We start from the raw sequence: 25,801 nt of genomic DNA, 5'->3' as shown, positions 1-25,801 counted from the left end.
GGGGCTCTGCGGGGTGAAGCAAGGGTCCCCGTCGGCCGTGATTGAATGCCGAGCCCCACTGCTCTCCTGCTCCAAAGACACACCACCCGGAGTTGGGGACCCAGGGCACCACGGCACCTCTGGACTCTGCACCCGGACAGAAGGCCTGCCCAAAACTCAGGAGCCGACAAACCCGGGTGCCAACAATTAAATTCTGTGGCATACCTCTTCCGGGCCTCGGCTGCCCCATCTGTAAAATGGGAATGAGAGTACCGACCTACCTTCCAGGGAATCCGTAGGTTCCACGCATGCAAAGAGCTCAGCACAGCGCCTGGCATACGTCAAGTGCACATAAATAGAGTCCAGGGGACCGAGTGTGAATCCCCAGCAGACTGATTGGAAATCCCCGCCCGGGATTGAAAGGCTGCCGCCTACCCAGCTCCCAGCCCTGCTAGACGCTGGGTAAAAGGCAGGGGCGAGGGAAGGAGCCAAGGGGTACGGGAGGTACTGGGGAGCGCTGAGGGGCACAGAGGGGCCTCGGGGAGGCCGCCCCCCCCTTCCCATACAGCACAGCAGGATCTCCCCAGAGCAGGACAGCCTGCCCCCCGCCCTTGGTGCAGAGCCGACCTCTTGGAGGTTGCTGTGGACCATGGGGAGCACTTCTTACCCTGGCGGAGGTCGGAGAGGATGTGGTGCTCCCGAAACTGGGCAGCGGTCGAGCACACCTTGGAGTGGCCAAAGCAGAAGCAGCTGCTGCAGCCGGCTGGGTTATGGGGCTGCAGGTTGAACGTCCCTGGACGGCATCTGGAAGGAGGCAGGACGTGCCGGGGGGGGTGGGGGGGAGGGGAGCAAATGAGTCAGGGAGGTCCGGGGGATCCCAGCTAGACTGACCTGAGTCGGAGTCACTGGGGAAACTTAAAAAACACATTTTTTTTTTTTCAGATTTTCAAGAGTTGCAAAGATCACGCAGAGAGCGTTCCTGTGGCCTTGTCACCGGCTTTCCCCAATGTCAGCCTCTGACATGGCCGGTGTACATGTGACCAGGCCACGAAATTCACATCAGTAAATGCTGTTTACTGAACTCCAGGCTTTATTAGGATTTCTGCCCCCTTTTCCACTCCTGTTGGTTTTCTGCCCCAGACCCGATCCAGGACATGGCGTCTCCTCTGGTCTGTGCCAGCTTCTCGGCATTTCTCGTCTTTTAGCACCTTGCCACTTTTGAAGAGCAGTGGACAGATGCTTGGTAGAACGCCCCTCAGTTCGGGTGTCTCTGATTAGAAACCCGATTAGACTGGGGGCCATGGGTTTGGGGAAGAAACAGAGAGGAGGTGTCCTTCCCATCACATCGCACTGGGGTAAGTGATGCCCACGTGACATCACCGGTAACGTTACCCTTCACCACCCGGTCAAGGTGCTGCCTGCCCCGCTCCCGCGCCCCAAAACTGCCACACGCTCGCCGTTAGAAGGAAGTCACTAAATCCAGCCCGCGGTGCAGAGCAGAGGAATTAGGCTCCATCCCCTGGAGGGCGGAGTATTAAAGAATTGTGGGGGCGCCTGGGTGGCGCAGTCGGTTGAGCGTCCGACTTCAGCCAGGTCACGATCTCACGGTCCGTGAGTTCGAGCCCCGCGTCGGGCTCTGGGCTGATGGCTCGGAGCCTGGAGCCTGTTTCCGATCCTGTGTCTCCCTCTCTCTCTGCCCCTCCCCCCGTTCATGCTCTGTCTCTCTCTGTCCCAAAAATAAAATAAAAAAAAAAACGTTAAAAAAAAAAAAAAAAAAAAAAAGAATTGTGCACACAGACTGAAACCACCACAGTAATTCACAAATATTTTGAGAGGGAGATATTTGGGGCTATGCAAACGTCCCGTTTCTCCTTAAAATCCTGCCCGCTGAATTAGGTGGCTCTCGTCTACAGCGACCGTTACTGTGAAATCTGAACTGATTTTGTATTTCCGTCACTCTTTCCACACTATTATTTGGAATTCTTTTGCAAGGAAGGTTTGTCCCTTTGTCCCGGTGTATTTATTTTTTCCCTCATCTGTGGGTATATCGGTGTGGATTCGTGGATATTTATTTTATTCTTGGGGTTATAATCCAATACTGTCGTTATTTATTTAGTTGTTCAAATCGTTCCAGCTTTGGCACGGATCTTTCAGGTGGGTACTCGTGATCTTTTTTTAACGTTTTTACTTCTTTTTGAGAGAGAGAGACAGAGCATGGGGGGGGGGGCGTGCAGAGAGAGAAGGAGATACAGAATCGAAAGCAGGCTCTGAGCTGTCAGCACAGAGCCCGACACGGGGCTCGAACTCAAGAACCGCAAGATCACGACCTGAGCCAAAGTCGGACGCTCAACCGACTGAGCCACGCAGGTGCCCCAGTGCTCGTGTCCTTTTGACACAGGCTCCCATCCTGGTTTAGAGGTTTTTTTTTTTTTTTTTTTGAGAGAGAGACAGAAAATGAGAGCAGGGGAAGGGCAGAGAGAGAGGGGGGTGGGGTGGGGAGAGAGCATCCCAAGCAGGCTCTGTGCTCTCAGGGCAGAGTCTGGCACAGGGCTTGATCCCATGAACCATCAGACCACGTCCTGAGCTGAAATCAAGAATTGGATGCTTAACCCACTGAGCTACCCAGGCGTCCCCTGGTTTAGTTTTGTTTGTTTTCATTTTTTTTCTTAATTAAGCACTTTCGTGCTTTCTGTTACAAGACACGAGCCTTCTGGGCTCATCTTGCATTTTCCCTACCCCAGCTCTAGATCAGCCGCTTCTCCAAGGAGCCCTGGAGAAATATTTCAGATTCCCAGTTGGCACCCTGGGGGCTCTGTTTGAGCTGGCCAGGGCAGAGGTATCAGATTCATAAGAAGCAGTCGATGGCCCCGGATGTCTAGCCAGCTCCGAGGAACACATCTCATCAAGCTGCCCCATTTGACAAACAGGCAAAGGGAGGCTCAGAGGCACCTCATCCGCAAGGTGCAAGGCAGTGGGGCAGAGAACCCCGGTGGGGTCTGGTTCCCCGACTCCACTCTGCCTCCCTGCGTGAGGGATCTCAGAGAAGGAAGTCCCAGCAGATAGCCCAGCCTCCACCCCAGGGCCCACAGGCCACATGTGGGCAAGGTGAGGGGGGCGGCCTGGGGCTGACCAAGGCAAGTCAAGGCCAGGGCCAGCCACAGTGTTGGCACCAGCTTCTTCCTGAACCAGCAGGGGCCCAGCACAGGCTAACAGGACTCGAATCCACAATATAATACTGTCAGGTGCTTTACACACAGGGCCTGTGGCCAGAGAATCAGAGCCCCAGACAGACCCTGCGCTGGCTACGAAGGACTTCAGAGGTCAGGGCCGAAGCCAGGAAGGGGACATTCATCTGCCATTGCTTAGGGCTTGAAGACCCCCAGAACACACTAGAGAGGAAGTTTAAGAACTGTGTGGCTCTGAAAAAGCAATTTCGGCTCACTGAGCTTTAGACACTCCATTTGTACCATGACGGGATGATGAAAATGGCAAACAAGCTTGAATCTCAGCTCAGTTGGTAGGAGCCTCTTGGAGCAGGACGGAGAGGATTCTGAGGTTACGGTAGGGCTCACGGTAAAGACTGCTGTGCCCCACTCGTGATGCCTGCCCTGGGTGTGAGACAGGAAGGCTATGGTACGAGTCCAAGGTATTTGCTATCCTTGGATTAGTTCATCTCTCCTATGCTTTCCAGCTCTTTCTTTTGAAGATGTAAAAAAAAAAAAAAACAAAAAAAACACAACGGCTATCACAGCCTTTAATCATCAGCGGTAGTGGGCCAAAGCATAGACGGCCTCAGAAGCTTTAGAGAACTTCCAGGGTGGCAGACCCGTGGCGCTCCAGGAAGGCTGCTGGGCGACGAGGACGCCCAGGTCCGTATGGACCACGCCCCCCGCTCCTCCACCACGAGCCCAGCAGGCTTATGACCGGATCGGCTCGCCCACCTGTCACACTGCTTGCCTTCCACGTTCTCCTTGCAGGGGCAGCGTCCACTGTGCGGGTCACAGGTGCCCAGGCTGCCAGCAGGATTGCAGGTGCAGGGTCTGCCAAAGAGACAGGACGGTGGGAGCAAGTCCGGAGTGAGAGTAGCCCATCCTCCTTGGAATTTCCCCATCCCTCCCATCCCCTAGAGGACCAGGAGGCAGGCTCGCCCAAGAGCCTGCGCCTGGCTATACTGTTCCCACCTTGCTGAAGAAGTGACCCGTCCCCTCACCTGGAGAGCGGTCCATCTGCCTACCCGTCCTCTCATCCATCCGTGCATTCTTCCAACCACCTAGCTGTTCATTCATCTTTCCAGCCTTCTATCCGTTGGCCTAGCCCCTTACACATGCAACCTTCCTCTTCCCTCCCTTCCATCCTTTAATCTATCCTTCTATCCATCCTTCCTTCCATCTATCCATCCATCAGTGTACGTATCCTTCCTTCCTTCCTCCCTCCCTCACCTCCCATCCATCCTTTAATCTATCCATCCTTCCTTCCATCCATCCATCCATCCATCCATCCATCCATGTATCTTTCCTTCCTTCCTCCCTCCCTCCCATCCATCCTTTAATCTATCCTTCCTTCCATCCATCTATCCATCCATCCATGTATGTATCTATCCTTCCTTTCTTCCTCCCTCCCTCCCATCCATCCTTTAATCTGTCCTTCTATCCACCCATCCTTCCTTCCATCCATCTATCCATCCATCCATGTGGGTATCCTTCCTTCCTCCCTCCCTCCCATCCATCCTTTAATCTATCCTTTTATCCATCCTTCCTTCCATCCATCTATCCATCCATTCACCAGTGTATGTATCCTTCCTTCCCTTCTTCCTTCCTTCCTCCCTCCCATCCATCCTTTAATCTATCCTTCCTTCCTTCCTTCCATCCATCTATCCATCCATCTGTGTATCTTACCTTCCTCCCTCCCTCCCATCCATCCTTTAATCTATCCTTCTAACCATTATTCCTTCCTTCCATCTATCCATCCATCCGTGTATCCTTCCTTCCTCCCTCCCTCCCTCCCATCCATCCTTTAATCTATCCTTCTATCCATCCTTCCTTCCTTCCATCTATCCATCCATCCATGTATGTATCCATCCTTCCTTTCCTTCCTTCCTTCCTCCCATCCATTGTTTAATCTATTTTTCAATCCTTCCCTTCCTTCCTTCCTTCCTTCCTTCCTTCCTTCTATCCATCCATCCGTGTATCCTCCCTCCCTCCCTCCCATCCATCCTTTAATCTATCCTTCTATCCATCCTTCCTTCCTTCCATCTATCCATCCATCCATCAATGTATGTATCCATCCTTCCTTTCCTTCCTTCCTTCCTCCCTCCCATCCATCGTTTAATCTATCCTTCAATCCATTCTTCCTTCCTTCCTTCCATCCATCCACTATCTGACAAGACATGGCTCCTGTGCTCATAGAGCCTACAGCCCAGTGAGGATGAACAAGCAAACAGATAGGTGCTGTGCTCTGACACATTCTATGGAGAAGATGTACAAGAGGCTGCAGGTGCACCAAGGAGGTGCTTGGGGTGGGGACAAGAGGACAGGTAGAGGAAAGCCTTCCAGGGGAGGGGCATCTCAGTTGGGGACTGAAGAAAGTGTAGGGGTCTGCTAGACACAGGCCAGTGAGAGGCAGGGGTTGTGGAGAGAAGAATGCTCTGGGCTAGGAGCATGTGCAAAGGTCCAGAGGCCAGAGAAACATGGGGGAAGCATGCAACTCCCACCTAAGGGCCAGATTTGTGCCTAGAACAGCTGAGTATTTTGTGAGGCATCCGATACTCCCCATATGACTCCCAATGCATTTCCACCGCCTTTCAAATATATAAGGAGACTGTTTCAACCAAAGCCAAGTTCATTTTGAAGTGCTTCTGAATTTGTAAGAGCTTTATTTTTCCGGTCGTGGGTGCTTCTCAGTCAAGTGGTGGTCAGTGTGTTAGACCCCTCTTCCAAGGTCCAGACCCCAGTGGCCCCCTGCCTGTCTCTCTCTTGGATACCCCACCAGCAGTGCGGACTCAGCCTCTTCCCACCGCGTTGTCCTCCCCGTGTCGTGAACGGCCTCCCTCCACCTAGGTGCCTGGGGACCCAGCCTTCATCCCGTCTTCCTCTCCTGCTCCCCGGTGACCACCTCCTGCCACGTCTGCCTTCCGAGGGGCTCTGGGATCTGTCCGGGTCTCTGCCGCTCCCTCTCCGTGGCCAAGCCTTCGTGCACGCTGCCACACTTCCCAGCTGTTCCTGCTGCAGCCTCTGCCCCGGCCCCCAACCTCGTCCCACTCCTGCTTCACGTCTGTCCATACTCCTCCTGAGGTCCCCCCCTGGAACCGTCCTCCCGCCCTGTACCACGCACTCAGAGGCTTTGCACATGCTTTTCTTCTGCCTGGCACACCCGCCCCCGCCTCTCAGGTCTCACACTGGAACTCAGTGCCTTGCACGGGAAGCCTGCCCTCGACCCCCAAGACCGGCGGGGCTTCGTGGGACCCACACCCTGTCTCCCGTTCTCCCGGGACTGGGTGCGTGTAGTCCTCGCCTGGGACTGGACTGGCTGCAGAGTCAAGAAGGTGAAGGAGTGAAGGACAGAGGCGTGGAAGGGAGCAGGGAAGGACAGCTCATATCCCCTTCCCCCTGCTTCCTGGCACTCGGTCCCAATCCGCCCACCGCCCCGCCCTGCTGGGCCGTGCACACCCGCTCCCCCGGCCCCCTCACCGGCAGCCTCCCTCACTGAGTGAGTGGAACCCGGGCAGGCAGCGGTCACACTTCCAGCCTGTGACGGTGGCCTTGCAGGCACAGGTGCCTGAGTCATCGCACTGGAGACGTAGCGAACCTGGGGGAGCAAGGGCTCGGGGCAGTGGGGGCTCGAACCGGGCGGCGGGGGGAGGAGTGGGGGCTGGGCGGCGGGGCCCGCTCACCTGCCGGGTGGCAGTCACAGGGCTGGCACGGCTTCCGGGGGCTCCAGCGATAGAAGTCCTCCTGGCAGCGCTCACAGTGTGGCCCGGCCGTGTGGTCCCGGCAGCGCAGGCAGCGGCCGCCGTGGCCCGTACCGCGGAAGAGGTCCCGGTCGAACACACACTCCTCAGAGTGGCCGTTGCAATTGCAAGCTGTGGGCAGGGGGCAGGGGACAGGGGGCTGTGCTGAGCGGCCGGGGCCCGGGGGGCGGGGGCGGGGTGGTCTTGTGATGAAGGAGCCGGCAGCTCGAGGCAGGTCAAGCTTGATCAAGGGTATGGAGACCCGTCGACTGGTCTTCCCAAACCGGACCCTCAGGGGGCAGCACAAGGGGACAGGGAGTGGTGCAGGGGCAGCTGGGAGGTCGAGAGGTCAGCAGAGCATGATCCGGGGAGGCCAGGCGGCCACGGTCAGTGGACTTCACTTGCGGCAAGGCAGGCTTTGGGAGGGTTACACAGGAGCTGGGGAGCAGAGAAGCTGGAGCTTCGGGCCCAGAGTTGGGGTGGGAGGGGTGATGGGGCTTGGACCAGGCTGCGTACAAAGACACAATCAGGTGGGCTAGAGGGTCAGGGATGAGGCCGAGCTCAGGGCGGCCTGCACTGGGCGGCAGGGGGTCAGGTCCGAAGTGCCCGGCTTCCAGGCTGCTGGCAGAGAGGACAAGGACACGGCAGGAGAAGTGGTCTGGCTTTTTGCGTCCCCACCATGGAGAGAGACTCAGGCTCAGAACGGAGGAGCCGGCCGGCACAGCTTCCTTTGGCCCCAGGGAGGACTCCTTGGTGGAGTGAGGGCAGGTGACCCCAGGCCAGTGAGGGCAGCAGAAACCTAGCAGGGCCAGTGGCCCTTGGGAAGCTCCTGCAGCCAGTGCCCTGTTCCTGGACCAGGCCGTCCCCTCCCCGCCCCAGCTCCGGCAGCCCCAGGATGGCCAGCTCCGCGCAGAGGGCCTGAAGCAACTCAGATGACTCTCTGGGAGGCAGGGCAGGGCTTGGGGACAGTGGGAAGCTGGGATGGGCCAGCCTGCCGGGCGGGGACGGACCCAAGCAGGCCGTGGGCAGCCCCGCGTCCCTGGAGAAGGTAGGACGGGCCCCATCGTCTCCAGCCTGTCCCTGAGGTTAGGTGGTCAGAGCCACATCACACGGGGACTGAGACATCAAAGGCTGCCTGGGGGGCCGTGGGAGAGGCTGGGGGGGCAGGTCGGCGCCCCCCTTCCCCCCCCCCCCAGGACCCGGGGCCTTCTGGCTTTGATTAGCAGCTGCGGCTAGAGCAGCTGAAACAAAGGCACAGTCGGGGGGCCTCCCAGCCCTCTGACCGCAGCCTCTACTGGGGGATTTGGTCTGGGGGAGGGCCGAGGAACAAACGTCCCCTCCAGCTCTCTCCCAGCCTCCCCTGATCCCGCAGGGACGTGGGGGCTGGTGTTCGGAGCAGCCCCCACTGCGGGGTCTCGGGGAGTCTGTGCCGCGGCCCAAAGCCCCAGGACACTCACGCACACACTCGTTGGCGGCCTCAGCGGTGCCCCGGGCCCACGGGCGGTCCTGGAAGAAGGGCAGACAGCGCTCGCAGTCGACGCCCGTGGTGTTGTGCTGGCACCTGCAGGCCAGCCGGCCCGCCTCCTCGGGCCCACACTCGCTGGCATGTCCGTGGCACTGGCACCTGGGGACACACGGGGCAGGGGGTCCAGAAATGGCGGAAGGCAAGGGGTTCACCGCCAGGCATTCAGACGAGCCCCCGGTCCTGTGCTCAGTGACGGAGCTTTAAGGAACCTCGGCCGCGTGCCCGGGGTCGACAGTAACGGAGGGCTGACGGCACACGCAGACGAACCCCTTCCATCCGCTTTTATTACCCCCATTTAACAGATGGGGGAACTGAGGCACAGGCCACAAAGTCACGGACGCTAAGCAGCAGAGGCGGAATGGGAGCCCTGTCCTACTGTGTGCAGACTCCGGGCTCCTGGACGCCACACCATGGCCACTTGGTGGCTCCCATAAGCTGTGTTCCACGCTCTGCCCTCAGTGGGTATGAAGAAATCGCTGACCACGGCTTGCACCCCCAGTGTTTTTTTTTTTTTTTTTTACTTTGGGGACACAGGGCGTGGGACGGGCACAGGGCATTGTTTCCTCCACGGGAGCCCAGGGGAGGCAGGTCACGGTCCAGCATTTCTGGCGGGGGTGACGTGGATACGAGTCTCGAGAGACAAGGATCCTCAGTCTTGGGACAAGGGACCCCCCACGTCCCCACGGGGGTCTGCAGACACCGCCCTCCCCCATGAAGCTCTCGGACTCCAAGGGAAGGAGTGAAATTCCTGTAGGCCGTTGTGGGTGGGATGCCGCTGGCCCACCTGCCCCCCAGCCAGCTGCAGGCCCCAGGGTGGTCCGGCTCTGGCAGCTGGGACCCAGATGTTCTCTGGCCTGAAGCCCCCTGACAGCAGGCGCTGGAGCTCGCCACGGCCCGCCATCCTTGGAGAGCCCCTCCCCCGGGGTGGTTTGACCCGAATCAAGTGCAGGGGTGACGGGGGAGGAGGAATAGAGGGGCCCTCCCGGACACCCCCACTGCCCCTTCGCTCCCAGCCCAGCCCTGCACAGGCCGGGGCTCGCATCCCCTTCCTGGACTTCTCCACCTCTCTCAACGCCCCCAAGCATCCCTGAACTACAGAAGCCCCTTGTTTCCCCCCCCCGAGATGGGCCATCCCCCCTCCCCCCAGAGCACGTGGACTTCCTATCCTAAATACCTCGTGGACCCACATGCTGCTGCTCCCTGCCTTACTACCACCTCCCACGGCCACTTTGTAACATCGCTCGTCTTCTCTCTCTCCTCTTCTCCGTCCCCACGCAATGTCGGGGGTGGGGCTGGGGCCTTTTAAAGCCCTGTGACCACCCTGGCCAAATCCTTCGAGAGCACCCCGCGGCCTGCGGCACGTGAATGAACTCGGCCCACGGTCCCGACCATCTTCCAGCCTTGCCTCCCGGGCTGGCACACGCTGGGCCCTTCCGCCCAGGATGCCGGCCTCCCCCAACCTTGGCCGGGCCCCCGTCTACGCAGCAGTCTCCCTGACCGCCAGCATGCCCTGCCCGGGCCCCCGTTCCCGTTATTCTGGAGCGTGCTGTGTGTCGGACAGAGTGATCTGATTGCTGTCCGCCACCCCCTTGACGTTGGGGCAGGAACACCTCTGTCTCTCTCGTCCCTTTCCAGGAAGGAAGCCCCTGAGCTTTCATGCCAAAGTCACCCTTTGCGTCTTCCCCGGATCCGTACCCACGGCCGCATGGGCGACAGGCTGAGAATGCTGAGAGAGACGAGGCCTCTGCCCTGCTTCTCAGAGAGGGGAGATGCTTAGACAAACCAGAGCATGTACCGATCACCAGAGCAGGAGCCGGCACCGAGGGCCCAGACGGCAACTCCCGGCAGTTCCCACAGCAGAGAGGGGACAGACATAAGGCAAGCATCTGCTTGCAGAGGGAACAGCAGGTGCAAAGGTCTGGAAGGTCCTGCGCATGGTGGTGGAAACATAGCTGATGGGAGAAAAGCAGGAATTGGGATGCAGCTGGGCCACCAAGGCCTCGAATGCCGGGTCCAGAGGACCAGGATCCTGCTTCCTCCGTCTCCCCCAGATGCCCAGAGGCATCTCAAGGGGTTTCTCTACCCCGCACAGCAGCCCCTGGGTGACTCCCTCATGGTAGTTACCTTGTGCCCCATGGCCAGGGTCCTGGGGCCCCGCCAAGCTGCCTTCCACCTACCTGCCGCCCACGGAGAAGTCAGACACGGCATAGTAGTAGGACTGCAACACCTTGGGGTCCTTGAAGATGTCATCCCCGAACGTGTTGAGCCGGTCCAGGGAGATGAGTAGCTCGGTGCTGGTGACCCACTCCTGGGAGGGGCGGGGGTGGGGAACAAGGTTGGGGAGGAGGGAAGGCATCAGCGGGCCCCTGGGTATTTACTTTCACCCTGTTCTGCCTGAAGGTTGCCTTTGGGCAGGACCCCAAAGCCCACGCTCCTTACTTCCGCACTGTTCTTGGAGTTTGTCTAAGCTTGGCTCGTCCCTGGGTCCCAGGAGACCCCCCCCCCCCCCCCCCCCCCCCCCCCCCCCGGGCAGCCTGAAGGTGTTCTGCCTGAAGGTGAAGACACCTGCCCCAGGTGACATCTGTCCCACCAGAATGTGAGCGCTGCGAGAGCAGGGACTTGGGGCCCCTTGTGCTCCTGGCACCCCCAGCCCCCAGGCTCTGCCTGGCACGTAGCCGGTACTCAGTAAATACTAGCTGATCGCTGAATGACACCGTCTCCCTAGAAGAGCATGGCAGGGAGGTGGGGGAGAGCCCACGTGAAGGCTGACATTTTCATCCGCCTGCTGTTATAATCAGAGGTACACAGAGGCAGCTCCGGCTGAATTTTAATCAACATTTTAATTCAGCCCAGGGGCTCCTGGTTTAGCAATCAGGCCCATCAGGGCAGAAACGAACTCCTGGCAAAGTCTGTCTTGGGGCCCCAGCGTGACGCGGCCCGGCAGGTCTCCGCTGCCCCCGGCTCCCCCCGAGCTCAGCCGCTTGCCAGCCCGCTGCCTGGGACCCAGGGCCTCCGCCCAAGGATGTTTCTGCTGGGGAGAGAGGGTCTCTCACTGGAAGACTTCAGTGGAAGCCTCAGCACTGAGCGGAGTCTGTAAGTGCCCATCACTCCACGAACCACTTTGCCAATGTCAGTGTGCATTCAGGGATCTGGCCCAAATGTGCCAAGTCAGCCTTCTCTCCAAGGTCCTTGGTCCCTGATGGGGAACAGAGGGACCCAAGACCCAGCAGCCATGCGGACACATCCTTCCTTACTTCCCGCCCCCAAATGCTCCAATCCTCAGAGGAAGCACCATCCCAGATGTGCCCAGAGGGGAGGACGGGACAGAAGGGCAACGTGGGCTTGCCTTTCGTTGTCCTTCTCCGACCCTGGTGTCCACCTGGGAGCAGCGGGGGCGGGGGGTGGAGTGGGGTGGGGGTGGGGTGACGGCTTTCCGAAGAGGTTGCTTCTCCGTCGGGGACAACGTCCAGCCCACACAAGACAACATGTCAGGGAAGGGTGTCAGCCTGAGCCTCTGCTCCGGCGTGATGGCTGGGACACAGGAACAGGGGCCCAGCCCCCTGCTTGTCTTCAGATGACCTTGGCTAATAATTTGTAATCTACAGAACGTGGAGCCCCGGGGAGAAGAAACTGTCATTTTACACAGAATCACGATGATGACATAAGAACGTTTTCACGAGGTAAGCAGAGCTTGGACATCTGGGCATGCGATTCTGTCCCGTTATGATTAGCTTTGCCCAAACAGAGGTCTGGCCTTTGCCCCGGCTCCTGGGAGATCATCTCTAAGCCCCCAGAATGCCCTGTTTGATAAGAATGTCTCTGTTTGCCTGGGGTCTTGGGCCACTCCAGATAGTCTCTGCTAACAACTGGTTTATGGGGGTGCCTCGGGCCACACAAGCTCAGCCTGACCTCTGGGGGAGCGGAAGGCGGTTGGCCGCGTCTATGCGACCGACCCCCAGAAAAAACCCTGGAGTCCCGGGTAACCCGAGTCTCCCTGGGTGGCAGTACTCTGTGCAGTCACATCGCTGCTGGGGGAAGTAAGTGCCGTCCCCACGACTGTACGGGAGAGAAGAGGAAGCTTATACCAGTCCCTCCCGGACCCTGCCCCGGGCGCCTCTCGTCACTGGGTGCTTAGCGGCCGTCCCGCATTCTGGGAGCCCTTCAAGCGAACCACTGAACCTGAGGGTGGTCTTAGGGACTTGAGCCAGCTGATTCCATGTCCTCTTGGGCTGGGCAGCCAGGGCAGGGACACGGCTCCTTTCTGGGGCTACGTGTTCCCTCTAGAAAGAAACAGGATGCTAACCCTGGCCCCCTTGTTATCTCTGACCGGCAAAAGGAATGTTCTGGATCTGTCGGGGGTGGAAGGGCCAGCAGTGTTTCCTCAGCACAGAAAACTCAGGGAAGGGACTGGAGGGCTGTCCAACGCCCACAAACATCGAGCAGGCCACCGCGTCTGTAGGTGAAAGGTCAGGGACACACAGGAACATGGACATGCGCGGGTGCCAATACTGGGACAGCCACCAATCTGAGGGGGGGTTTGGACGTCCAGGAGGGCTGGGCGGTTGGGGGTGGGGGGGTCCTGGGTGAACGGACACAGCTACGGGCCTGCTATCCCTCGCCATGGGGACGAGAATTACCTTCAGAGCGAGACTGAGCACCTCTTACGTGCCAAGCACTGTGCTGACCACGGTATAGTTGACCGTCTACACGAGGCTCTTCCAATTAAATTCATTAACATGAAATAAGACTTAAAATTCAGTTCCTCGGTCAGGCTAGTCTCATTTCAAGTGCTCCATAGACACGTGGCCAGTGGCTGCCATTGGAAGGTACAGTTGGAGACCACTTCTGTCACTGCAGAATGTTCTGGAGAGCACAGAACCGGGACTCTATGGTTCCCAAATTCGTGTTCTTTCCACGTTTTTGTTTTTCTTTCTTTTTTGTTTTTAATTCAAAAATATTTTTTACTGTTTATTTATTTTTGAGAGAGAGAGAGAGAGCAGGGGAGGGGCAGAGAGAGAGGGAGACAGAGAATCCCAAGCAGGCTCTACACTGTCAGCACGGAGCCCGGTGCGGGGCTCGAACTCACGATCTGCGGGATCACGACCTGAGCCGAAACCGAGACTCGGATGCTTCACCGACTGAGCCACCCAGGGGCCCCTGTGTCCTTTTATTTCCCACTTTCCCGTGTGCCCCCCCCCCCCCGCCCCCAGGCCTGGGCATCCCCCCTGCAGCCCCAGCCCTGCTCCTCTCTGACCTGCAACACGGGGCTCTCGTCGAAGTTGTAAGCGCTGGGCCGGCCCTCCAGGGTGGAGAAGGCCACGTTGCCCCCGCTCAGCGGGGAGATGTCGCTGAACTCGGAGGTGCAGAAGGCCACGCGCTCGTCCTCACCGGGGCGCAGGGAGTGGCCCTCGGGCCTGCCGTAGGTCCTCTGGCAGGAGGCACTATAGTACTGGTAGGGTTCCCACGGGCTGCCTGCGTGGGTGCGCTTGTAGATGGCAAAGCTCTCGGGGCGACTGGTGTGGAACTTCAGCCTCACGTAGGTGATCTCGTAGGCTTTCCCTGCGGCAGGAAGACATGGGCCCATTTTACGGAAGGGAAGGGAGGGTCGCGGTCCCGGTCCAGGGAGAGCAGCAGGGCAGGGCTGTGTAAACGATCTCGGGTGGGTTGGGCCACGACGGAGACGCGATGTCTGTCAGGGGCACGGAGCAGAGAGCGCACAATTCTGGCATACTTCCTAGGCATCTGCTGTCCCTTACTTAGGCCAACTTGCCTCCCTGCACAAGAAGCTGCGTTATAACACCCCCGAGAAGCAGCCAACCCTTTTTGTCCAAAGAGCTCCAGCAACGGGACGTTGCCACGTTCTGTAGAAGCCTCCGTGACCATCAGAAAGTTATTTCTTTTGCTACAGCCCAGGAGAACCAACCCTTCCACCTGTGCCTTTGGGCTCATTCCTCCCCAGACCGTGTCCCGACTCCCTCGAACCCTAATGCCACCCTCCAGGTCCCTCTCTTCTTCCAGTGTCCATCGAACTTCTCTTCTGGCCCAAATTTCTCTAGAGAAGTCTACATCTGCTTGGCCCCGTGGCCTCAACTCCCAACTCGGGCCCCAGTCCACTGCAATTCAGCTTCTGTGGGCCGCTCCGTAGAAACTGCTCCTGCAAAGCTACCTCACCGACAGCCCTCCGTGGCCACAGCCAGGGGACCCGGCCTTGCCTTACTTCCTGGGGGGCGGGGGGGAGTCCCCAGGCCTCCACGCAGCCCACCCTCCTAGGTCACGCTCCTGGGCTGCTCCTTGGCCCCCCCTGCTCATCCCCTCCCCCCTGCCTCCTCCCCCACCAGCTTTAGCCCTGCTCCCCTCTCCCACGCTGCCGACACCAAGACGGGGGGCTTCGAGCTTCGCGCTTCGGCCCCCGCCCTGCCCAGTTCCCACCATCGTGCCCCAGGAGTACCCACAACGATGAATCCAGACCTCCCACGATGACCCCGCGCTGTACTGGAGGCCGGGATGGGCAGGAGGGCTGTGAGTCGGGTGCAGAGGGGGCAGGGAGGGAAGGGTCCCTACGTGTTCATCTGTCCTCGGTGCGGGGGGGGGGGGGGGGGCGGGGGGCAGGGCTAAGCAAAGAAAAACCAAGTACTGCTGGGGGGGGGGGAGGAAGGGGAAGAAACCACTTCGGGGGGGGGGGGCGGGGGGGGGGGGGTGGGGGGGGGGGGCGGCGGCCTCCACAGTTCACTGAGCATTGGCCCCTCTAAACCAAGTGGGTGTGTTCGTGCAAAACAAGCGGGAAATCAAGGGCTGATTTCGAAGGTGATCTCCCTGCTGCCCAGATGTCCCCACGTGCTCACCATTCCCCTCCTACAGGCCTCCACACGGGTGCCCCTCCTGACAGAGCCTTCCTACATTTAGCCACCCACCCCCCCCGACACATTCCAAACCACCCCCCCCCCCGGCTAGGGAGGGGGTCACCACACAATACCTGGGTATCACATTGACTACGACATGGTCTGTCTCTCCCTGCTCATCTCATCAACCTGCATCCATCACTGGATAGAGCTCAAGACTAGCACGTGCCCTGTCTTTTTAAAAAAAAAATTTTTTTTTAACATTTATTTATTTTTGAGACAGAGAGAGACAGAGCATGAACAGGGGAGGGGCAGAGAGAGAGGGAGACACAGAATTGGAAGCAGGCTACAGGCTCCGAGCCATCAGCCCAGAGCCTGACGCGGGGCTCGAACTCACGGACCGCGAGATCGTGACCCGAGTCGAAGTCGGACGCTCAACCGACCGAGCCACCCAGGCGCCCCATCCCTGTCTTTTTTAAACTTGGCCACCCCAGTGCCTCGCAAAGTGCCAACACCCGGCAGGCACCCAGGAGTGTCTACGCACGTGTAAACAGATGAACAAGTGGCCACAGGTCCTACCATCGCTGGTAGCCACCCACCCCCGGGAGCAGCACGAGTGTGTCCTCTCTTCCTTCCCAAATCTGCTTTCTTCCCTCTGCCCGGGTCCCAGATGCTCCCAGAGGCCCGCCTGGCTGCCTGCAGTCTTCCCCACCGAGGAGGCATCACTACAGTCCTCTGCTTAAATATGTTGGTCCTATGGGGGCGCCCGGCTGGCTCACTCGGCTGAGCGTCTGACTCTTCGGTTTAGGCTAAGGTCATGATCTCATGCTCCGTGAGTTCAAGCCCTGCGTCAGGCTCTGCACTGCTTGAGATCCTCTCTCTGCCCCTCCCCTGCTCATGCGCACACTCTCTCTCTCTCTCTCTCTCTCTCAAAATAAAAAAAATAAACATTAAAAAAAGATACACGTCGGTCCCATGTAAGTGGTAAAACTATAAAACTCTTAGAAGAAAACACAGCGGCACATCTTTGTGACTTGGGCTGGGCAAAGCCTTCTTAGATGTGACACCAAAAACACACGTGACAGAAGCAAAAATGGACACAGTGGACTTGAGCAAAGTCAAAAGCGTCTGTGTTTCTGAAGACACTATTGAGAAAACGAAAACCCACAGGATGGGAGAAGATATTTGCCAGTTTCACATCTGATAAGGGATTTACCTAGAATACATAAACGATCCTTACAACTCAACCATAAAAAAATCAAATAGCCCAATTAAAAAAAAAAAAAGGGGGCAAAGGATGTAAACGCATTTCTCCAAAGATTATGCAAATGGCCAATAAGCACATGAGCAGAGGCTCACCGTCACCAGCCGTCAGGGACACGCAAATCAAAACCATAACGAGTGACCACACGCACTGGGAAGGCGATAATCAACACCGATAGTAACAAGTGGTGACGAAGGGCTGGAGACACTGGAACCCTCCCACACGGCTGGTGGCAATGCAAGATGGCGGCTGCTGCGGAAGGACAGCCCGATGGGTCCTCAGAAGGGTAACACGGAAATACCGTATGACGCGGCCGTCCCACCCCTGGGCGTGTACCCCAGCAAAATGAAAACACGTGTCTACACAAACGCACACGGATGTTCACCGCAGCATTACTCAAAACAGCCAAAGAGTGGAAACGACTCAAATGTTTGTCAGCTGACAAATGAATCAATAAAATGTGCCGTGTCACCCAATGGAACATGATTTGGTACCAAAAGGGAAACGACGTTCTGAAAATACGCCGTGATGTGGAGCAGCCTCCGAAACAGTACGGTAAATGAAAGAGGCTAATCACAAAAGACAACACGCTGTAAGGTTCCCCTTATACTGAATGTCCCGAGTAGGCAAAGGCAGAAAGTATATTTGTGGTTGTCAGGGTGGAGGGGGAGATAGTGGAGACTGGGAGACACTGCGAATGGGTACAGCGTTTTCTTTTAGGGGTGATGAAATGCTCCCAGAGTGACTGCGGGGATGGGTACACCTCTCTATGAACAGACCAAAAGCCACTGAACTGCACACTTTATGTTATTTACGTATTTTTTAAGGAGGCTTCATACCCGGCCCGGAGCCCAGGGTGGGGCTTGAACTCACGACCCTGAGGTCAAGATCTGAGCTGAGATCAAGAGTTGGGACGCTGAACCAACTGAGTCACCCAGGCGCCCCTGAATTGTACAGTTCAAATGGGTGGGTTGAGGGGCGCCTGGGTGGCTCAGCCGGCGGAGTCGGTCCCGCTCGGGTCACGATCTCATGGTTCAGGGGTTTGAGCCCCGCATCGGGCTCTGCGGTGACAGCTCGGAGCCTGGAGCCTGCTTCCGATTCTGTGTCTCCTTCTCTCTCTGCCCCTCCCCTGCTCACACTCCATCTCTCTCTCTCTCTTAAAAATAAATAACCATTTAAAAAAATTTAACAAATGGGTGAATTATATGATGAATTATATCTCCCTAAAGCTGTTACATCTATTTTTTTTTTTAATTTTTTTTTCAACGTTTTTTATTTATTTTTGGGACAGAGAGAGACAGAGCATGAACAGGGGAGGGGCAGAGAGAGAGGGAGACACAGAATCGGAAACAGGCTCCGGGCTCCGAGCCATCAGCCCAGAGCCCGACGCGGGGCTCGAACTCACGGACCGCGAGATCGTGACCTGGCTGAAGTCGGACGCTTAACCGACTGCGCCACCCAGGCGCCCCTGTTACATCTATTTTTAAGAATGGGACCTCACATGCATTAGGATGGCCACAATTAGAGGGGAAAAAACACACATTAACAGGTGTCGGCGAGGACGTAGAGAAACTGAAACCTCGTGCGTGGTCTATGGGAACGTACAATGGGGTACTCGCTACGAAAAAGTACTCACAGCAGGAATTTCCATACGATCCAGCAATGGGGGTATATATCCCAAAGAACTGAAAGCATGGATTCAAACAGATATCTGCACACCGAACTCACAGCGGCACGATTCACAATAGCCAGAAGGTAAAAAGAAAACCCTCGTGTCCACCGGTGGATGACGGATAAACAAAGCGTGGTCTATCCACACCAACATTATGCCGCCTTGAGAAGGAAGGAAATCGTCACACACGTTAATTACAACTTGGACGGACCCTGAGGGCATCATGCTGAGTGAAATACGCCAGCCACAGACAAATACTATGATTCCACCAGATATGAGCCGTCAAGTTCATAGACACGGGAAGGAGGGCGGCGGGGGCCAGAAGCCGGGGTCGGGGAAGGCGTGGCGAGGGGTCAGCGTACAACGGGAACAGACTTTCAGTTCAGCAGAAACTGATACACAGCGGTGACGGTCGCACAACAACACAGATGCGCTTGTCGTGTGTATTCAGCACAATAAAAGAAAGGGTGGGGAACGTTATCTCCATACACAAGCTCTTTGAAAAGGCAGTTTGGTGGGATGGATGGGATGCGGAGCCATGAAAAAATCCCTTGCCTCTGGGAAAATCATCCCGCTTTGGGGAATTCAAACAAGAAAAGGAGCCTCGACGCATGAAAACGTTCATCCAGGCGTTTCTTAGAACGGGAGACAAACGGGAACCGTCAGAGCCCAATAAACGACGCGATATCATTTCGCAGGGTGACCGAAGCCATAGAAACAGCTGACAGTGAGCTTGTAATACACAGGGAAAAGTTTAAGCCAAAATGTTGACTAGTAAGACACGGAATCATATGCTCAGAATCCTCAGATTGCATTTTAAAATCCCCCAAAGAGGGGCGCCTGGGTGGCTTGGTCGGTTAAGTGTCCGACTTCAGCTCAGGTCATGATCTCACGATCCGTGAGTTCGAGCCCCGCGTCGGGCTCTGTGCTGACAGCTCAGAGCCTGGAGCCTGTTTCAGATTCTGTGTCTCCCTCTCTCTCTGCCCCTCCCTGTTCATGCTCTGTCTCTCTCTGTCTCAAAAATAAATAAACGTTAAAAAAAATGTTAAAAAAAAAATTAAAAAAAAAAAAATCCCCCAAAGAACAGGCAGGAGAGAGAGACATCAGACGAGTAAGTGTGGCCGTCCTCAGGCCAGAGGGCTGTGAGTGACTGTTTTCCTTTTTAACTGTTCTACATTTTCCTGATTTTCTCTCGCAAAGCTTGCTCTAGGGGCGCCTGGGTGGCTCCTTCTGTTAAACGTCCGACTTCGGCTCAGGTCGCGATCTCACGGTTCGTGAGTTCGAGCCCCGCGTCGGGCTCCGTGCTGACAGCTCAGAGCCTGGAGCCTGCTTCGGAATCTGTGTCTCCCTCTCTCTCTGCCCTTCCCCAGCTCATGTTCTGTCTCTCTCTCTCAACAATAAATAAACATTAAAAAACATTTTTTAATAATAATTTTTTTTTTCAACGTTTTTTATTTACTTTTGGGACAGAGAGAGACAGAGCATGAACGGGGGAGGGGCAGAGAGAGAGGGAGACACAGAATCGGAAACAGGCTCCAGGCTCCGAGCCATCAGCCCAGAACCTGACGCGGGGCTCGAACTCACGGACCGCGAGATCGTGACCTGGCTGAAGTCGGACGCTTAACCGACTGCGCCACCCAGGCGCCCCAATAATAATTTTTTTTTTAAAAAGCTTGGTCTAATTTAAAAACTGGAGAAAACATATTATTTTTTTTTTTTTTTTTTTTTTTTTGCAAAGCAACCACCTTGCCGTGTTCTGTCTCAAAATGTTTTTCAAAGTTCGGCTACAGCACAGCTGGGCATCCTAACTCCAAGTGCCTGAGAAGAAAGCATGTGTCGCAAACCGAGTGAGCGTCTGGTGGCCGCTTCTGTGCCGGGTAGGCTTCAGGCTCCGGGACCAGGCAGGGACTTAGCCCAGATGTGGCTTTCACGAAAGCACGCTGGGTGGAGGCGGCTGCGGGTCTGACGGCCCAGACTCCTCCGTAAACATCTAGCAGCCAGACACGTCGCGGGAGGGGAGCCTGGAGCCACTTAAAAGGTAGCTGGCAGCTAGAAGCGTGATTGGAAAAAGGCAGTCACTGGGATCTCGTGCGAGGGGGAAACATCACGCACTAGGAAACATCACGGCTTTTCCTCTTCCTTGCCAAGCCGGGAGGTGAGAGGAGACACAGGAACATCACAGAGACTCGGCAGGGACTTTCTGTTACAAGAGTTAATTAGAAGGGCCAAGAAAAACAACTTAATCCCAGCTTTGTGATGAAAAGGTTTCTGCCAAAGGCAACCCGAAGGCTGGGGAAGGAAGCGGCCCCGAGATCTTCTAAACAGCGACAAGAATTAAACGTGCAGCTTTAGCCCGCACCCTTGCGAGCTCCAGGGGATGACGAGGCTTCAGGGTGGTTAGGAGAGGTGTGTCCCCTTCAGGAAAACTGGGCCAGAATGTCATCTGCAACCCTTCACTGGGGACAACGCTGCTTGGGAGCACACAGATCTCACCTCCTAGCAGCCCAATATGCTGTTCCCTCTGCCTGCATGCTGTTCTCTCGGCTCCTTACCTGGCTGGCTCCGCCGCATCCCTCTGCTCCCTCTGCTCATCCCTCTGGCTCAGCCGACTGACCACATGCCCCAACCGCAGCCTGATGTGGAATGCCCTTCTTCCCACGAACCCCGGCCGATGGCTACTCACCCCTAGAGCTGTGGGTTTGGATGGCTCATCAGTGCTCCCCCAGCCTCCCTGGGCTTCTTTATCCTGTTCTGGAAAGACCTGCCCATCTCTCCCACTAGTCTGTGACCCTCTCGGGGCAGGGGATGGGAATCCCTAGAGCTGAGCACAGTGCCCGGCACACAGTAGGTGCTCAATAAATGCGTGCCATATGAGCAGGTAAAGCTCATGATTTATACCTTCAAGGAGTTTATAATCCAGTGAGTGCGTTGAGACAGGCAGGCCTGACAAGGCCACTGATATCACAAGCTGCGACCCCTGGATGTGTCTGTTTAACAACAGCCAGCATTTAGTGAGCACCCCCTGTATGCCGGGCACCATGCTCCATGCTTTACTCATACCGTGCGGCTGAGATCCCCAGTTTCATCACTGCACGTGTTTTACTAACAAGGATCCTGAGGCTTGGGCAGGAGAAGGGGACTCGCCCCCACCTCACGCAGAAAATAGCTGAGTCTCTCTCTACTCGACTGCGGGTTCGTCTGTCCCCAGAGTCACTGCCCCGAACGAGGCCACCACCTGTTCAGTAATCTGTGGGTGCTCGGACAGAAGGGGCTGTCCGGGAAAGGGGCGCGGGTACCCACGACGACCGCGGAGGCTGCCCAGACCGGCACCACGAGCACCAAGCCATGCCCCCTCCAGCCAGCTGGGACATGAAGCCCATCAGGACTGACACCAGGGCAGTCCCAAAACCAACCGGCCCACATCCGGCACTGACCAAGCAGAATGAGCTCAGAACAGAGAGGCTTATTTTGGGAAAGTGGAAACAAAACAAAGCCCTTTAATTGGAGCCATCTGGGAAGCAGTGGCCCGGGGGGTGGGACCGGAGAGGGCAGGGTGGGGAGCGGAGCTGGGAATGTGTAGGCGAAGCTGCCCAGCCCACTGTGGGCATGAGAACCTGGTGGGGAGAGCTGCTCCCAGCCTTGGGGGTGGGGACGGGGTAGGGGGGATTCGTTTGGCCCCATTTCATGGTCATCCACCGTTCCCGGCTTCCTCTCCCACCCAGGCTCTTGGCAATTTGGGGCTCGGTGGGTCCCGTGAGGAGCTGGGGAATCCCCACGACCACAATGCCAGGCACCATGAGAGCCTGGCTGACTGAGGGCCGGGCCTGTCACAGTTTTCTCCTCTTTGGACCAAGGGTCTAAACCCTAACTATGGATCAAGACCATCAAGCATGTTGTCTAACCCTGGGAAGAGCAAAAGCTTTACGTCTGATGGATTATTGCTGAGGGCTTTGTGTTAAGAAGGATCCCGAGGTCCAGTCTGATCTGAGATGCGGCTGAAATGAACAAACCACACATGTGCAGGGCGTTCAAGACCACTGCAAGAAAGCAGGAAGTGATGGGGGGAGGGGAGGGCTGAGTGAAAATGACGGAGAGGAGAGCAAACACGAAGGATATCCCAGAGAACGCTCTAGAATTCTGGTCAATGCTTGAAGTCCAGGGAGGAAGGGAAGAATTACAGCTGACACCCAAGTTTCTTGCTCTGGTGCCTGGAGAGCCGGGAGAATGCCTTGACTTTGTACTTGGAAATGCACATACAAGTTGGCGTCTTAACCAGCTTTAAGCACACAGTTCACCAGGGGTAAGTATATTCACACTGTTGTGCAGCCATCCCCCCGCCCCCCCATCTAGAATTCTTTTCATCTTCCTGAACTGAGAGTCCTCACCCCGTAGACTGCTCTCCGCTCCCTCCCCCTCCCAGCCCCTGGTGCCCACACTTCTACCTTCTGTCTTTATGAATTAGGCTATTCTAGGGGCCTCAGACAAGCGAACTCATACAGCTTTGTCCTTCTGTGTCTGGCTTATGTCACTCAGCGTCGTCCCCCAGGTTCACCCCTGTTGTGGCAGGTGTCAGAACCTCCTTCCTTTTCAAGGCTGAATAACAGTCCACTGCGCATCTATACCACGCTTCACGTATTCATCCCACTGTCCATGGACACTTGGGTGGCTTCCAGTCTGGCTGTTGTGATGCGTGCTGCCGTGAACGCGACTGCCTTTCCTTTGGGACCCGAGGCTTGAGGCCGGCGTGACGCCCGGGGGCCGACATTCAGGACGATGTTCAAATTGCCCAGTCAAGGGCGCTCAGGTGGGAGACCACGAGACAGGTGCAGGGGGAGGCCCGAATGTCCACTGCGATTCCAGGAGGCGTGGCCAGAACATTCCTGGTGGCAGGGCTGACGTGGAGATGCGGGAGGGCGGGGGACGGGAGGGTGAAGTGGCCAGAGTAAGGCCACGAGGAGGGCTGGGGCCCTTGTGACCGCCACAAGCTTAGGCGTTCGGGATGGGTCTACACTGCCGGGAAGTCAGGCACTCACGCATTCAAGCGCTCGCCTTCCCTGTTCCCAGCGAGGAAACGTGGCATGGCCGTGATGTGCCGGGGTTCACATAGGCCTCCACCACTTACCTACCTGCCCTGCGGCCTTGGGCAAAATACCCAACCTCTAACCTCCCTCGGGTGAACCGGGCAAGCGACTTGAACGCACCGCCTCGCCTTCCTTTCCTATTTTTTTTGGGGGGGGGGTGGGCAGAATGGGCATCATTATAACAGGGCTTAGGAGCAAAGGCCTGCAAAGCGCCTGGAACAGTCCCAGGCAGGCAGCATGTACGTGACTGAATGTTAGCTGCTGTTCATTCATTTACCCGACCGATAGTTACCGAGCCCCCCCTGCACAGCGGGTCTGTGCCAAGGGTCGTGGTGCAGCTGTGACAACAGGCATTCCCTCTGCAATGCAGAGCGAGTGAGCGACACAAGCCCACACCTCAGAGCAGCGCGGTCTCCTGCGAAGGGGGCAAGGGCGGGGGGCGGCCTGGAGGAGGGCACCTCTAAGCTGAGCGGGGCAGACAATGGCTCGTCCGCTGCCGCATCCCCAGGGCCCGGCACGGGGCCCGGCACACAGGAGGAGCTCCGTTGAGCCCACTCCTGCAAACCCTGGGTCGGCCCTGGGCCCAGGGGCTGGTGCTTCTGCAGGTGGAGGCAAACCAAGGCTGCTGCCTTGACCCCTGACCTGCATAGAGCCCAGCGTTTCAGCCAGAACCTCCAGGGAGACGGAAGGAGGGCCTGCCCCCACCCCCCCACCCGGAACTGGCCCCAGCCAACGCAAACACGGCCTCCCCCTCGACAGGAAGACGCAAGGCGGCCAAAACTCAGGAGACACAGCTGGCTTCAGGGCTCCGCAGGGGCCGGCAGGGTCCTCCTGACATCCAGCCCCCACCCAGGCCCGGCCCCCCTGTCTCCTTGTCCCCTCCACTCCGGCCAGCCAGGACACCGGGTCCAAGAACACACGGAGCGGTCCCCTGGCTCCCCTGTGCTGTCCCCTTGACCTGAAATGTCCTTTGCTCTTTTGCCAGCTCCTGCCACCCTTTAGGTCTCAGCGAGGCCGGCTAACTCCACGTGTATTCCCAGAGCATAAATCCTCATCAGCGTCATCCTCTGGCAGACAGGACCCCAAGGCCAGGACAGCCCGGGCTCGGTAAACGGCCAGCCAACTGACCGAATGCGCGGAGAAAGCCTGTCCACCGGCAGTCGGACCTGAGGCTGGAGAGGGATCAGGCAAAGCCCACCCGCCTTATTCCTGCAACCGCCCCCTCTTGAGGGCTCAGAGCTCGTCTGCTTGGGGACTCGAGGGTGTCCAAGCTAGGAGGGAGACTCCCCCTCCCCCCCGCCAAAAGCCAAGGCTCACACCTGCCTGACTTGGCCGCTTATCATTCCCGAGGGCAGCACAGCCTGGCTGGGATCCCAGGGTCTGCCATTTACTGGCTGCATGACCCTGGACAACTGACTTGACATTCAGGGCCTCAGTTTCCCTGCCTGTAAAGGAGTTCAGGCTGGGCTGGGGCTCTTAGCACTAGGTGGGAGCCTCCCGAATAGTGTCTCTTATCCCCGGGGACCATGCACCTCCCCCCAACACCCTCCCTCCCCCCCCCCCCCCCCCCCCCCGCCCCCGCCCCAGCCTGCCTGCTTCCCTGGGCCTGGGTGGAGGGCTAGGAGCCGCCAGACCCTGCTGCTGCCTTTCATCCCAGACAGGAAGGCTCGGCTTAGCGACTCTGGGATTTGGAACAGATGTCTGCAAGCTCACAGGGGGCTGGGAAAGCAGCGACCTCCATCCCGGGGCTGACCGGCCCTCCCCTCCCTCCCCTGCCCCTCACCCCACTCCCTCTGGGGGCCCCAGGCCAGAGCCATCCACCCATTCTCCCCTCCCAGGAGCCCCAAGCGGGGGGGCGGGGGGATAGAGTCCCCAGAGGCGGCCTGGGCGCCGGGAGGAGAGGTTGGAGGCCTCCACTGGGGACACCCTGAAAACCCCGATATTATGCAATCCGCAGCTTAGCATGGCGCAAACCAAACTTGAACGGAACCCAAAACGGGCTCAGTCTGGGGCCGCGGCGGGGGCCCTGGCGCCCCCGGCGCGTCAACAGGGCCCGGGGTCAGGACATCTTTCGGGAGCCAGCCCGGCAAGCATTTCTCAGCCCTTTGGGCAGAGGTCACCCCCGGGGGTGGGGGGGAACCTCAGCCCTGAGCTGTTCTCAGCAGAGTGACACCGGCCACACACAAGGACTGTCAGGGCTCCTGCAAGTACGTGGCCGACCGGAGCTCACAGAACGCGCCCAGGCGGCTGGGAGGCAGCCCGGCTTAGCCCCGTCGTGCAGGGGACGGCGTGGACTCAAAGATGTGGCAGCATTTGCCCGGTGAGCGGCTGGGCTGTGCCCGAGTCCAAAGCTCGTTCTGTGACTTCTCTGTTCTGTCTCTGAGAGCGGACAAATGAGAGCCCAGAGCGGCTGGGCCCAGGGGCTCAGGACCCAGGAGGCCAAGGCGCTATTCATTCAGGCTTCCTTCTTTATTCTTTTTTTTTTTTTTTTTTTT

At 57.6% G+C, this 25,801-nt stretch overlaps 1 protein-coding gene across 1 annotated transcript in view; it reads right to left on the bottom strand.

Moving 5' to 3' along the window:
- LAMC3 (laminin subunit gamma 3) overlaps nucleotides 1-25,801 on the bottom strand; it is a 58,577-nt gene that overhangs the window by 30,134 nt on the left and 2,642 nt on the right. The window contains exons 2-8 of the mRNA XM_049630355.1: nucleotides 13,705-14,009; nucleotides 10,628-10,758; nucleotides 8,383-8,549; nucleotides 6,869-7,057; nucleotides 6,666-6,783; nucleotides 3,921-4,019; nucleotides 647-783 (exon numbers count right to left, since the gene is read on the bottom strand). Of these exons, the coding sequence (XP_049486312.1) occupies nucleotides 647-783; nucleotides 3,921-4,019; nucleotides 6,666-6,783; nucleotides 6,869-7,057; nucleotides 8,383-8,549; nucleotides 10,628-10,758; nucleotides 13,705-14,009 (1,146 nt within the window). The remainder of the gene's footprint in view (nucleotides 1-646; nucleotides 784-3,920; nucleotides 4,020-6,665; nucleotides 6,784-6,868; nucleotides 7,058-8,382; nucleotides 8,550-10,627; nucleotides 10,759-13,704; nucleotides 14,010-25,801) is intronic.

Source organism: Panthera uncia, chromosome D4 (genome assembly GCF_023721935.1).
Source record: "Panthera uncia isolate 11264 chromosome D4, Puncia_PCG_1.0, whole genome shotgun sequence".
Lineage (NCBI taxonomy): Eukaryota > Metazoa > Chordata > Mammalia > Carnivora > Felidae > Panthera > Panthera uncia.
Note: the sequence above shows the minus strand (reverse complement) of the source record. Positions and strands in the feature narration are given on the sequence as shown.